Genomic DNA, 13,343 nt, shown 5'->3' on the forward strand with positions numbered 1-13,343 from the left:
GTTCTGTTAGTGTTCTTTTGTTCAGGGCTTGTACGTATCGACAGTGCAGAGGCTTGTTAGAAATGTGACCCTAAATGGGCAAAAGCCCGGCTTGGCATGGCAGAGCTCGGCTGGGGGCATTTGGAGCAGACCCAGCAAAACTGAGTGAGGCTGAAGGTGACTTGTAAAGAAGGTGCCCTCTCACTTTGTTAATTCTCTCATTCTGCTCTAATTAGTCGCTGTAGCCAAACTGCTAGGTGTGATTGGTTGGCTGCATTTCGGGACGCATAGCGGGGTCAAAAGATCCTGTGCCTGTTTTGAGCAGCTCAGAGTTACTCGGTAGACTGCAGATTTAGGAGGATTTGTCAAGATGAAGGGAGATTTTCTCCTGACGGACGGGGTTCTGGTTGCTCCAGCCGCATCAGTGTTAAAGGAGCCAAAGCCTGAGAAACTGTCCTTTTAAGAGCTCCCCTCTTGCACCCGTTTCCCTCGACATTTTGCATGAAGGGCACAGGCCAGAATCGCCCTGGAAGGCAATGCCCGAAGAGCTGGGTGATGTTGCACAGGGGCAAGCAAGGCAGGAGCCCTTCCCCTGGATGAAATCTAGTGGGAGCGGGGAGAAGCCTGGTCGCACGGTGGGGGAAGGTGCATCACACTGACACAGGGGTAGGAGGCTGCTTTTGGACAAGGTGCCGCAGGGAAAATGTCAGACTTAAAACTAGTTCTGGCCCAGGACACAAACTGCAGAGCAAGGTCAGGCATTTCCTTGCATCCGTGGGTGTGCATAGGGGAAGGGAGCTCTGCAGGGGTCTGTAAAACCCACATCAGACTAACCCGCCATGGATCCCACATCAAACCCCCTCTTGGCAGTGCAGACCCAGCCAAGAAAAGAGAGCTCCTCTCTCTCCCAGACACTGTTCAATGCCCAGTCCTGTCACAACAGGGTGGCAAGAGCTCAGTGCTTTACTCCTCTCCACAAAGAAATTGTAATCTGCAGAAAGAGATTTTTGCAAGAACTGAGCCTCACATCCTCCTCCTGTGGCAAAGACAGAGCCCTGCTGTACCAGCCCAGCCAGAGGCAGGAGACAGAGTCACCTTTTAGCATCTCTGAGAGGGGCTCCTGCTTGGGCTGCCTTCCAGCCATGGAGGGCCTCATTGCAAGAAGGAGTTGTTTTGATGGCCAAATTCTAACGAACCCACTTGGAGCTTTCTAGAAAATGAAGATTCGTCTTCTAGTCCCCCTGATGCCTTGTGTTTCACACAAAATCAGGACAAAACCTATCAGTTTTTGCAGATGTAAATGGATTATCAGGGGTACAGGCTGACAGACAGCCAGGTCCCAAGTTGTTACTGATCTGAGTGCAGCTGCTCTGCTTTTACAGTTAACTGAAGGATTTAAGTATTTTTTCAGAAGGGATGGGACCAGAGCCATGGTGCTACTAGCAGTGTCTTTGTTGTACAGACCCCTGCACAGCCCCTTCATCAGAGGAGCTCATTGCACCTCATAAACTTTCTTCCATGATCTTCCTCCTTCCGAGAGGATGATGTTAGCAGCATTTCAGAGGGGGAGAAGAAACTGAGGCAGAACAGCTCTGACTTGTTCAGAACTGCAAAAGAAATCACAGTGCTGCTGGAAATAAAACATGCAAGTTTGCTTCTAGCCCCTAACACCGAGCATGAGGTCCCAGCACTGAACCAATTCTGCACGCAGCCAGGGAACGGGACAGTCAGGCAGCAGGAGGTGAGGAGCTGTGCATGTGGGCTGGCGTGACAACCATGCCTCAATGAAAGGACCTGTCAACCCAGGGCTGATGCTGCATCTTTTTATTTTATTTTTATTTTGCTTCACTAAGCAAATGCAGAGCAAGTGATAGAAGGAGGGGAAAAGGTGGCTTAAAAAAAAAAAAAAAACAAACAAAAAAAAACAAACAGGAGGGAGGAGGCAGCTGCTGGAGTATAAGGGGAAAGTGAGCTGCTAACAAGAAAGAAGTTCATAGATGCCAAGCCCGCACTAATTCTTAATAAAATACAATACTGAAAATAGGATCTGAGAGTCTCCAAAATACAATATCTTAAGGGATCGGCAATAATACAAAATAAGGTTCATTATGTACAAACGAGTTCTGCTCTTGGTCTCTGTACAACGGTGGGAGTGGGAGGCATGGGGACATGCTCAGTGGAAGGGTCGGGGTGGAGGAGGGCGTGCTTGGACCCGGCAGTGGTTCTTTGTGCTGGGGTGGAGGCAGAGGATGGGGAACGCAGTGGTATCGGGTGACCAGTGGGTCCTGTGTGAACCTTGAGAAGAGCAGAGCTATGCTGAAGGCCTTCCTCTTCCTCACCCCACTGGCCACGCATGTATGGTTGCAGCTAGCTGTGTCCAAATTTGTCCTAAATGGCTTCAGGGGGCAAAACCAGTTTTCAAAAGGGAGAAAAGAGGGATGTGAGGGCCCTTCCCTCACTTCTCCCAGTCCTTGAGCAAGAGCCATCCCATCCTTCCTCTCCAGGGAGCCCCCTCCACTCCCAGCCTGGGGGGAGAGGAGAGGCTGGGGCAGTGCAGAGTGAGTCCAGGGTGCTTGAAGAGAAACAAGCCAAAGAGGAGCCTGCTGTGAGACCTGGCAGAGTGCACAGGGACTCCCATGTACAAACACGGGGCAACCTGCCACACCCCAGATCTCCGACACTCATGTCCCACATTGTCCTTCCATCAAATGGCAGCTGAGGGAATGGAGCGAGGAGACACTCGAGCCTTTCAGCAGGGCTTTTGCCAGGGAGGAAGAAGGGTCAGAAATGGGTGTCTGGGTGCTGAAGAGGATGGCATAGGCTTGAGATGAGGTCATTTCAGCACCAAACTTGACAAGTCTGGTCTGAAGGGTGGTATGGCAAGAGTTTGCTACTTTTGGTGCCAGCACTTAGAAGGAAGAGGTCTAAAACAGTCTTTGGTGACCCTGGCCAATTCCAACATGCCACCTCTTTCCTGACAGACATACCTGTCACCAGAGATGCCAGTATGTCCTCAGTGGCTTTCACAACACTGCTGTGCACACGGGGGATGTGAGTGGAACGATGACTACCCGACAGCCCTCCAGTGGGGTGCAGAGCTCTCCTTGGTGGTTCCTAGAAAGACCCCATTTGGCATGAAGCAGAATTGGGGATGGAGAGCTGGGATGGGGATCAGGTTATGGGAGTGGGTTTCTCTCACCTACTCGCAAAGGGGGAGGCCTGCAGAACGGAAAGTGAGAAGGCCACTGACCTGGTTAACACTGCACTATAGGGCCCAAGCTGGGAACAGAAAGGGAAATACCACCCCTGCCAAATCAAGGCTGCCGAGGGTGGGGGGAAGTGGGTTGTGGGGGAAAATTGTTCTCTATTTCAGAGCTCTGGTTGCCCAGAAGCTGCTGGCTAGTTTTTACGGTGGTTTATCTGTCTGGGATCTGTCTCCCCCACTCCGTTTGTGTGCAGATCTTTGCAGATAGTTGGCGTGGAAGTTATGTAGGTATGTCCATCAAGAGAAAACTAGAGCAAGGAAGAACTAGGTTTTCTCTCAACGGAAGCAGAAATATACTAACAGATGGAGGGGAAGGAATGAGCTCAAACTCTCCAGAGCCATCTCTCCAGCACCAGCATCACCCAATCCTAAGCCCCCCAGGCAGGACAGTAAATCCAGCACTCTCTCTCTCCTTCAGGTGCATCTGATGTAGCCAAGGGGTACACGCCTGGGGACAGCCCCCTTGGTCTGGAAGCTTTGGGGAGTGAGCTGAATAGTTTGAGGGCTTCCCCTGGTCTCCCTCCACTCCAAGGTGAGCTCACACCCATAGGGTAGTGCTCATTTAAGCAGGAGGTAAGGCCAGGAGAAGAGGGCATCGCAGGGCTTCGCCAGCTAGTTCTGGCAGTCCTGCGACTCCCCTCAGAGAGATCAGTACTAACGGGGGGGAGCATGGGGAAGGGGAGGAGCTGAACCCAAGGCCAGTTTAGGAGTGTCTGAATGCAGCGTCCTCTCCCACCAAGTCCCCTCAGTTGCTCAGTGAGGAGGGAATCCTGCAATCAGACAGATGAGGCCTTGAGGTCCAGCAGCTGCTACAAGTATTCAGCTGTTTCACTGGAGCTTGTCTCCCTGAGGAAAAGAAAAGACAAGGCGTCAGTCAAGGTTCATTGCAGCCTCCTATGCAAATTCACCTCTCTGTGCGCCCAGCTGGTTTGCTCTGACCAGGATGGAGCCCTTCCCCAGGGCACTGAATGACCAGCAAGCCTGGGACCACCTGAATCATCCAGTCCTCCTCAGCTCTATGCTAGTGGGACACTGCTTTATGGAGTCCCAAACTTTTGCTCTAGAAAATAAACTTGGCCTTACGCCCCCTGCCAGCACTGGCCTCCTCCAGCCACTGCTCTTTAGCTACTTGCCTGTCCCAGGCAGCTCAGCTGTCCTTAGCTTGCAGCAGAGGGGACATGCCTGCTGCTCACTCACAGACACCATGCTGTGTTTTGGGGCTCGGAGGGTGCCCCCACCTGCTTACCTCTCATGGAATTGCTCTTTGAGGTGGGTGAGAGTTGGGTCAGTTCGGTTCCGGTCAGGACCCTCCAGCTGGGATTTGCTCAGATATTTGGCCGTCTCATGTGTCCTGGCCAGATGAGGCCTTCCCTCCTCAGACTGCCCTTTTTCGGCCTCCCACCCCTCAGGATGGTCCATGGTTAGGAAGGAGCTATAGCTCTCTTCTAAGGAGCCAGCACCCTCATCATAGAAAAGGAGGCTCCGTGACTGAACTGGAAAAAAGGAGAGCATTGGTTAACAATGAGGACAAGGTCTCTTGCAATGGATGTGGGTCACAGTGGTGGTTTCAGCACATGCTCACCCAGCTATGGCCTTACCCATGTGTAACTGTGCAGGAGGCCTGCTCTGCAGAATACCCACCTCCCTGCAGCTTCAGGAGGCAAATGCCCCCCTGGACACACAGCCTCTTCAGAAGACAGTCAATCCCTCCCTGGGACTTTGACGCTTGTCATGTTTTGGGACAATGGTTAGCAGAGAACAACAACAGGCCCAAACAAGGTGCTGTTATCAGAGTTTGTACCACTGACGGGCTAGGAATCTCCCCTCATGAGAGCCCCAGCATATGGGGTAGGCACTGAGGGGAGGACGCTACCCCTGAACCGGGAGTGTCGAGAGAAGAGCTGGAAATGGTTTGACAGGGTGAAATGGAGGAACTACGTTAGACTCACTCTTACTAGTTGTGTAAATGTCTGGTGCTGGTGTTGCTTTCACTGTCTGTGATGCTGAAGAGAACTCAGGGAGACAGGGCATCAGGGATCCCAGGATCAGAACGAAGCAGAGTGCCAGCACCTAGAGAGGAGATCAGCACAGAGTTAGTGCCGCTAGCCATGAGCAAACACTCTCCCCGTAGCACACAAACATGAGGCTGTGTGAGAACATGTGGTCAGGCTGACAACTGGGTCGCTGTGGTCCCCCAGGGAGGGAAAGGGCTTGCTCTGCTAATCTCTGCTGCAAATCTAAGAAGGGAAGTCAGAAGCTTCCTCGTGTTGCTTTATTTGAAGTATTTCTGGTTCAATGGTGAGAACTTGCCCATCCAGTTGATGAGAGATGGTGGAAGGCATAGCTGGGGAACAAGTTGAGAACGAGGGAGACTCAACAGAAGAGATGAACTCTGCCATGACCAAAGGGAACCTGGCCATGGGCTTAGTAGGAGCTGTAGTGGGCTGTAAGAAAACAAGCTCACTGGGAGAAATCTGTGAGGTACCACAGCACATAGCAAGGTGAAGCTACTGTCCATGTGAGGACAGAAATGACAGCAGAACTGCAGCTGCCTAATACCTGATAGCAAGGATGGAGAGTCCAAGGAAAGGGTTAAATTTATGCTTGACGTGCACGTATGCAGGACCATGTGTCCATACCTTCTGCTGTCAGGCAGACCAGTCAGAGCTACTGGGCAGGGATAAAAGGAGAGAAGCAGATGAAAGCTCCCTAGAAATCCCCCTCTGGTAGGTCAGCACCTGTCTGTAAATTCTGCCATAACAGTAAAGCTTCAGAGTGAGATGCCAGTGCTGATGGTAAGGGACTCTATAGAGTTTAGGGAACTAGCAGTACAAAGAGGGGACACATGGGAAATGATACAGAGCCAAATCCTTATTACCTGAATACCCATGTGCCATGGCTGGTATATAACTAGCTGCCACCAGCTCGCTGCTCAGACTGTGCACATCAAAGAGGCAATGCATCTGTTGGCAATTTCTACTACCTATGTATAAACTAGCTAAGTTTGACCTGTGGGACACTTGTGGGGACAGCCAGCAATTGCTTGACTGCTTTTCAGAATAGCCACCTATTTTGGAATAGCCATACCTAAGTAACACACAGAAGCTGGTACTTCAAGGTAATTGTGACCAGCAGTGGATTCCAGGAGATATGGAAGATCAAATAATAGCACGGGGATACTACGCTATGTAAAGAGGGATTTTAATTGTCCGGACTCTTCACAGCTAGTTTTAAAGTAAGGAAATTAAATGTGGACAGCATAGACACTGTCTAAGCCCATCACATCAGGCACACAAGGCATTTAGAACCCTTATTCCACAAAACCAGGGGAAAACATAAATTCTGAATAGATGTTGCTTGGAATTATCACAGCCAAACACACAACTTCCAGAAAGGGGAGCCAGCCCTGTGAAGCCTGTTCTTCTCTTCTAAAACAAAACAGGCTTTATGGGCTGGGAAAGAGCAGTATACTTAACATCTTGCTTTAACAAGGCTTTCAACTGGGGCTTTGCAAACCAGCATTGTTTTACTCTGTTTTGTTTCAGGTTAACTCTGATACCCTGACTCGGTTCCAGTTCAAACTCTGTAACACTTCATAACAATAACTCTTGGTTTGACTCTGAGTACCATTCATCTCGCAGCTTTTGACCATCTCACCATTTTGACCTCTTAAAAAGTGAGGGAAACTAAGCTAGAGGAAACAACTGCAAAACCAGTTGGAAAGGTGGAGGCAAAATTAATCAAAAAAAGACGTCCTGAGAGCATAGTTATCAAATAGTTCACTGTCAAACTGGGAGAAAATAGCAGATGGAGTAGCAGAGAGATCTGTTATGGCTCTGGCAAGATTCAACATTTTTAAGCTTGAGTTGGATGATGGACTGTATCAAATCTGCAGGTGGGAGAGACTACAAGCAGACTGGCTTTTGGTCAGGATTCAAATTCAGAATGATCTTGACCATGGGGAGAAGTGGTCCAAGAGAACAGCGGGCAGATCAATACAGACAAATGCTGAGACCTGCTGAGACTAACAGAGGAAACGCATCAGCGACTACGTGGCCAGGCAGCTGTTCTACAGAAGAGGATCTGGGAGTTAAAATGGAGCACAAGGTGGGCACAAGTCGGTGTCACTTTGCAAAGGGCAAATCTCAGCCCGGGCAGTATGAACAGGCTTTCTGGCTGGCTGGCTGGCTCTGTACTGGCCTTCAGGTGGAATACTATGTCCAGCTTTGGGCCCCGTACTTCCAAAAAGATGCGGGGCAATTGGAGAAAGTCTGGAAGAGAGCTCTGGGAACAAGCAGTGATTCAGTAACTCAGCCTACAAGGGAAGACTGAAGAAATTGTGGTGATTTAGCAGAGAAGACTGAAGGGAGTTGCTCAAAAACAATAGTTTTCAAATATGTAAAATGCAGCTGCACAAAGGGAGGGTAAACTGATCTTGCTTACAGTGGGCAGAAGAAGTTGTAATAGGCTTAAGCTGTTGCAAGGAAGATTGAGATGAGATAGCAAGAAAGCTTTATCTGGGAAAGATAACAAAGTACTGGAATGGTTTGCCTGAGGAAGCTGAGGACTGCTCATCATTGGAGGCCTTCAAGAATGGGCTGGACAAATATCCAGCAGGAATGACACAGGGCTAAAAAAGAAGGGTACTCTGCTCCACTCCCATGCTGCAAGGCACGATGGTTCTACATATCTGTTGTGATAAGGAGTGTTGTATTTGAAAATGGAAAATGGGAACTCGGAGGCCTATGAGAGGAACTGGCCAAAGATAGAAAAGCAAATTACAAATTCTTGAAATGCTTCAAAGCTAGGAAGCCTGAGAGAATTGGTGTGTGGGCTGGGATGCTGTGGAACGAAGGGAGCAGCAAGGAGAGATAAGACATTGTTGGGAAGCTAAATTAGGTATTTTATCAGCCTATAGCACAGTGGATCTCTGCAAGGTACCTCTCCTGGACTTTCGTTCCAGGTAGTAACGATGAAGAATTGCTGGAGTCAGGGGTGCTCTGATGAGCTGCTGCATTAAGGAGCAATGAGTCACTGGGCCCAGCTGGGTCACACCCGAAAGTGTGGAAGGAATTTGGGAATGAAGCCACAGAGCAGCCAACAGAAAAGACAGTCAGTCATGAAAATCTGGTCTGACATGGGAGCAGCAAAGAGTAGCAAAAGTTTGAGCAGATTTTGAAAGGAGAAAGTGCTGGCAATTACAGAGCAGGGGCTCTGGAACCAAGGAAACTGATTGAACCAAGAGCGAAAAACAACCCCTCAGGACACTGAGGGTGCTAAGAAAGTGGGGCAAGCACCTCATCATCTGTTTGTATATCATGACTGTTAACAGTACAGAAGTGATAACTAGATATAGATAAGTAACTTTGACAAATTTGTCTCAAGCAGATACTACGACAATCCTGCAAAGACATCAGAGGGTTGAAGGTTATATTTTTATCATGGATCAGAAAATTTCCCCCTTGCAAAAAATAGATGAAGAATATGCAATTGACTCTATTTATGGCCACACACTGGCATGCCCCAAAGCTCCACAGTGAAGCCAATATTGCTTAACCATGATCCTCCACTATGAGAAATGAGAGGCAAACAGGGATTACTAAAACCAACAGAAAACCCCGAATCATTTTGGTTAGTCAAAAGGGCAAATGAAGAGAATTCCAGCTGGACTTAACAAAGCCCAATGTGCTTGCCTATAGCAAGAACAGATGCCACTTCTTGCTGATAAACACAAGGTAATGCCCACTGGGAGGAATTCTTGAACTGTTCATCTACCCTGCTGAGTTAAACATTAAGCATTACCAACTCAGCAAAAGAAAACTCTACCCATTACGATGGAAGATCATTGAAGATTTTTGCTGAATGTCCGATAGCTAATGAAAAGCAAACAAAGTGCTGTTTTGCCCAAAGAACAAGACAGTGAAAATGCAGGAATTATTCTAATGCTGTTGCATGAACAACTGACACTACCGATGTATGCATGACACAGGGACCAGTTCTGGTGACTCTAACACAAAAGGAAAGAGCAGATGTAACTGGCAACACAGCCGGGCAGCAGGGAAGAGGGCAGAGACAGGCAATCGACAAAGCTGTCTGGGGAAGCATGGCCAATAAGGAAGATGCAAATGAAGCTCATACCATTAGGCAGGTCCCAGTCTGCGTGGAAGCCATTTTGTAAGGTCTGGAGACTTTCCCAGCTACCAGAGCCTGCAGCTTCTGTAACTGCTGGAGCAGAGTCCTAGGACAGGAAACAACCCAAATCAAAACTTGATAAGGATGTAACAGCCAGTAAGTGATGCAAGAATACCACTACCCCTTTCATATTTTACCTTGCTTTTCCCTTCTTGTGAAAACAAGTATCTCCCCCTTGCTGTATCTTGCCCAAGTTCTCTGACCAAACAGGCTTGGGAAGCACGAAACAAAAAAGGGTGAGTTTGAGATACAAAGTGTGCAGGAACTGTGGGAGGTACAGCTCCAAGGTGCCATTATGCTGTGGTAACCCCCTGCAGCACCTTCCCTCAGTCTCCTCACAGGTAGATCCACCACAACCTTCACTGCAACTACCCACCATTATGAACATCCCACTCCTTTAGGAGTCCTGGGTGCCTCAAAGCCCAGCCAGTCATCTCCCAAAGCAATGGAGAGGCGGGCTACCATGAAAACCAAGCTCTGGGACGGAGGCTGAACTTTGTAGTCCCGTCAGACATTGAGCACAGGCCCACCTGCTCCCACTTTACTCAGAGACACACACTCTGTAGCTTGACCTGTGCCCCAAACCATATGGTGGAGAGAGAAACTTCAGCTTCTTCAGTCTTGGCAAACTCTGCAGAGGGATGTGGGCAAAGCCAAATCTTGAGTTCAGCAATTAATTCAACTCTGGCTGCCCCAGCTGGAACATGTGCTAAGGTCTCTCTGCCCCATTTAACTGAACACAGGCATTGGCACACATAAGCACAGAACAGTGGTAGGTGTGTTACTAAGAGCCACAGAACCCTTCACTGGGCTGGTGAAGAAATCTGCGACGAGGGAAACTTCAGAGCATACAGTTCCCAAGGGCTGCAAATTACCGAAATGCAAACTACTGAGTGTTTCCCCCTGGGAGCACTGACTGTTTTACACAAATATGTTTGAGCTTTTATAAAAGGCCAGGTCCTGGAGCCAGGAGATTGCAGGAGAATCCCAGCTTTATCTCTTTCCAAATCCTCTTCTGCTCCTTGTACACGTGGAGAGAAGCACAGAGTGTCCCACTGGCAGTGCTCAAAAACCAAACCCAATTAGAAAGAACACAATGTCTATTTTGAAAAAAAAAATCTCCTGGCTTTTAGGCAAATACCCTGATTTTGCAGGGTGGGGTTTATGCTTTTTCAGCAGCAGGGGCTGCCTGCACTCCCAGCAAGGCCGGGCGGCAGGCTGTGCCCTGTGGATGAGAGCAGCTGGGCAGCCGTGTCTCCGACAGATGGGAGGCTCCGGCCACTCACACACCTCAGCCAGACCATGCCTGACAGTCCCTGGTCCCGCGGCTGGCCTGGAAGCCAGGGCCACAGCACCTGTGTCATGGATGGGAGGAAGGAGTGCAGCAGAGCCTCAAGGAGTACTCCACAAGCTGTAGTGGTAGCAGAGGGGTGAATGAGGGGACTGGTTCTCTGGCTGAGGTTCTCCCCTTCAGTTCGAGGTGGGGGTGATAGAAATGGGGCTATAGAAATGAGCTTCCCCCTCAACAGCCCTGCAGCTGACCCTGACCTTGCTCACACCTATTGCACCCAGTAAGAGGGAGCAGAGCTGGGCCCTCTTCCAGCTCCTGCTGCCCATCCCCACTGCAGGGATGGGAGTCTTCATTATTTGCTTCCAAGGAAGCAAATTCCCCTGGTGATCAGTCGGCCAGCTTTGCGTATTAGGAGCACAAGCGCTCACCAGATTCTTGGGCGAGGGAGCCAGGGGCCTGCTTTGGGGCTGTGGGAGCAGCTTGCTTCTTTCAGGGGGGCAGCAGCAGCAGCAGATGGGAGGGATATCCTTCAGGCTTGCTTTGCAAGGGGAAGAGGCAGGGTAAGGGCTGGGGTACCACATGCACAGGGAGTTGCCCTGGATTTGGTGGGAGCTGGGATCTCTACCTTTATTAGAGGAATGGGCTTCCCCTGTATTCACCAAGTCTGTTCAGCTCTTTCTCAAGAGAAACCTGAAACAGCCACATTATGCCCAGGCCTTCTATTCCTCCAAAGAGCCCAAGAGCAGAAACAGTGGTTCTGAGAGGCTGGTGTGAGGCGCCTCCCTCAGTGCAGCTGCCCTAGAGACAGCCAGAGGCCTGGAGGGCAATGGGGACAGCAGCATGAGCCCAAAGGGCTGCAGGGAGAAGGAGGAAGAGATGCGAGAAACACGCCTTCCCCCCCTCCCTCCCCTCGCTGTGGTGCGGCCTGGCTGTCCCAACACAAACATTCCAGGCTCGCTAACCAAACCCAGCTGCCTCGCTGCTGCCACGGGCCAAAAACCAGCACCTCGCCGAGCAGCGCCCGTCCCGCCAGGAGCTGGGGGAGCCTGCCTTTCTCTTCTCGCCTCCCTGCCCCAGTGCTGCCCTGGCTTCCCTTCCTGCCCACACTGCCCTACCCACAGAGGGTCAGGTCTAGCCCCTCTTACCTGTTTGCATTTTCTAAGGTCTCCACTTTTTTCCAGAGTTCATTGTTTTCTGTTGTGTATGTCTCAACCCTATGGGAATAAAACCCATAGCTGGTTAGTTACAAAGGCCAGACAGGCAAAGCAAATGTAGTCCTCGCCTCTCTTGGTGTGTGGAGGCTCAGTGGCCCCATCCATCACCTGCAGATACAGCCCTGGAGCCAGATGTCCCTCGCCCATCTGGCTGCAGCCAGCCCCAAGGGACGAGGGATGAGATTGCAGGTGGACAGTTACGTGTGACATTTCCCAGTTCAGGCCTTCCCAAGGCCTGGGAGAGCCAGTAGCACCTGGTTACAGGCAGGTCAAGTCAGGACAGACCCAAAGTTATGCAGGCATTTCCATCACTTCCAAACCCCCCTAAGGAGCATGGAGAAGGAACAGGGGGACAAATTCAAACCTCTCCCACTCAGACTGAGAACCTGCCCTGGCTGTGCGCCTTGCCTATGAAAACCAGGCAGTTCTGTGCAAATGCTGGGCCAGCTCCGATTGCAGGCACTTGAGGGCAGCAGAGAACCTGCAGGCTCTCTCCCACCGCTTCGGAAGGGAAAGTGGTTAGGCTGCACTTGGGACGAGGGAAGGGGAATGTCTCCAGGCCCGGAGGAAGGCAAGCCAGGGACACAGCCTGATCCTCCTGGAGGTTTCCAGCACAGCCTCCGAACCAGGCATTCCATGTAAAAACTGGGCTTGCAGCAAAGGTGTCAAACTCAATAGTGAAGGGCCCAAGTACCGGTTTTGACAAACTAGCTCTTACAGAAAGCCAAGTTGACCAAAGACTTGTTGCATTAAAAAAATTCACTGCATGCTGCTTTTGGTTCACATTTAAACCTGGCATTGTTTGAAAGCCATCTGTCACAGCAATACATTAGCGTAACAAACCGCTGAGTACGTACAGGCACCACAGCCACGTCTGGGGAAGAGGCCCCAGCACAGAAAGCCCTAGACCTGCCACTTGAGCGAGGCCAGCCAACTCCCCAGCCCCGGCTTGAAGGATCTGGGTGTCAATGTGGGACATTAGCTGGAGGTGACGTGCTCTGATGCCTGGACACACACATGCATGTCGAGGTGCTGCTTATGGAAGGGCATGAGAACTTGAATGTGCCTTGAGTCATCTGTTTTCGTTCAGCATTTCTACACACTTAGGGAACATAAACAAATAGCATCAGGGAGAAGAGTTAATTAAGGTTGGGTTTGGGGTTGTTTTTTTCCATTTTGCTGATCTCAGGTGGTGTTAATAACAGGGAAGAAGATGGTATTTAAACAGAAATGTGAATTTGCACCTGGATCCCTGCCTTCTTCTTTGCCTGGGAATGCTCATCGGGGGCTCCTAGTACAGAGGGGATCACAGGATCAGGCCCTCAAGAGTTATTTTCTACCCTGTCAGTGTCATGTGATGTCACCTTAGGCTTATGCCTGCCATACATGCAGGACCTTAGGG

General features: G+C 50.2%; 1 protein-coding gene across 2 annotated transcripts in view; it reads right to left on the bottom strand.

Annotated features, from left to right (window-relative positions):
• Positions 1–1,788: 1,788 nt before the first annotated feature.
• CREB3L1 (cAMP responsive element binding protein 3 like 1) overlaps positions 1,789–13,343 on the bottom strand; it is a 46,691-nt gene continuing 35,136 nt past the window's right edge. For both annotated transcript variants that reach the window (XM_075502694.1, XM_075502693.1), the window contains exons 8-12: positions 11,873–11,941; positions 9,383–9,482; positions 5,194–5,314; positions 4,491–4,737; positions 1,789–4,090 (exon numbers count right to left, since the gene is read on the bottom strand). In XM_075502694.1, the coding sequence (XP_075358809.1) occupies positions 4,054–4,090; positions 4,491–4,737; positions 5,194–5,314; positions 9,383–9,482; positions 11,873–11,941 (574 nt within the window). In that variant the 3' untranslated portion in view covers positions 1,789–4,053. The remainder of the gene's footprint in view (positions 4,091–4,490; positions 4,738–5,193; positions 5,315–9,382; positions 9,483–11,872; positions 11,942–13,343) is intronic.

The sequence above is a fragment of the Mycteria americana genome, chromosome 5 (assembly GCF_035582795.1).
Source record: "Mycteria americana isolate JAX WOST 10 ecotype Jacksonville Zoo and Gardens chromosome 5, USCA_MyAme_1.0, whole genome shotgun sequence".
NCBI classification, from domain to species: Eukaryota; Metazoa; Chordata; class Aves; order Ciconiiformes; family Ciconiidae; genus Mycteria; species Mycteria americana.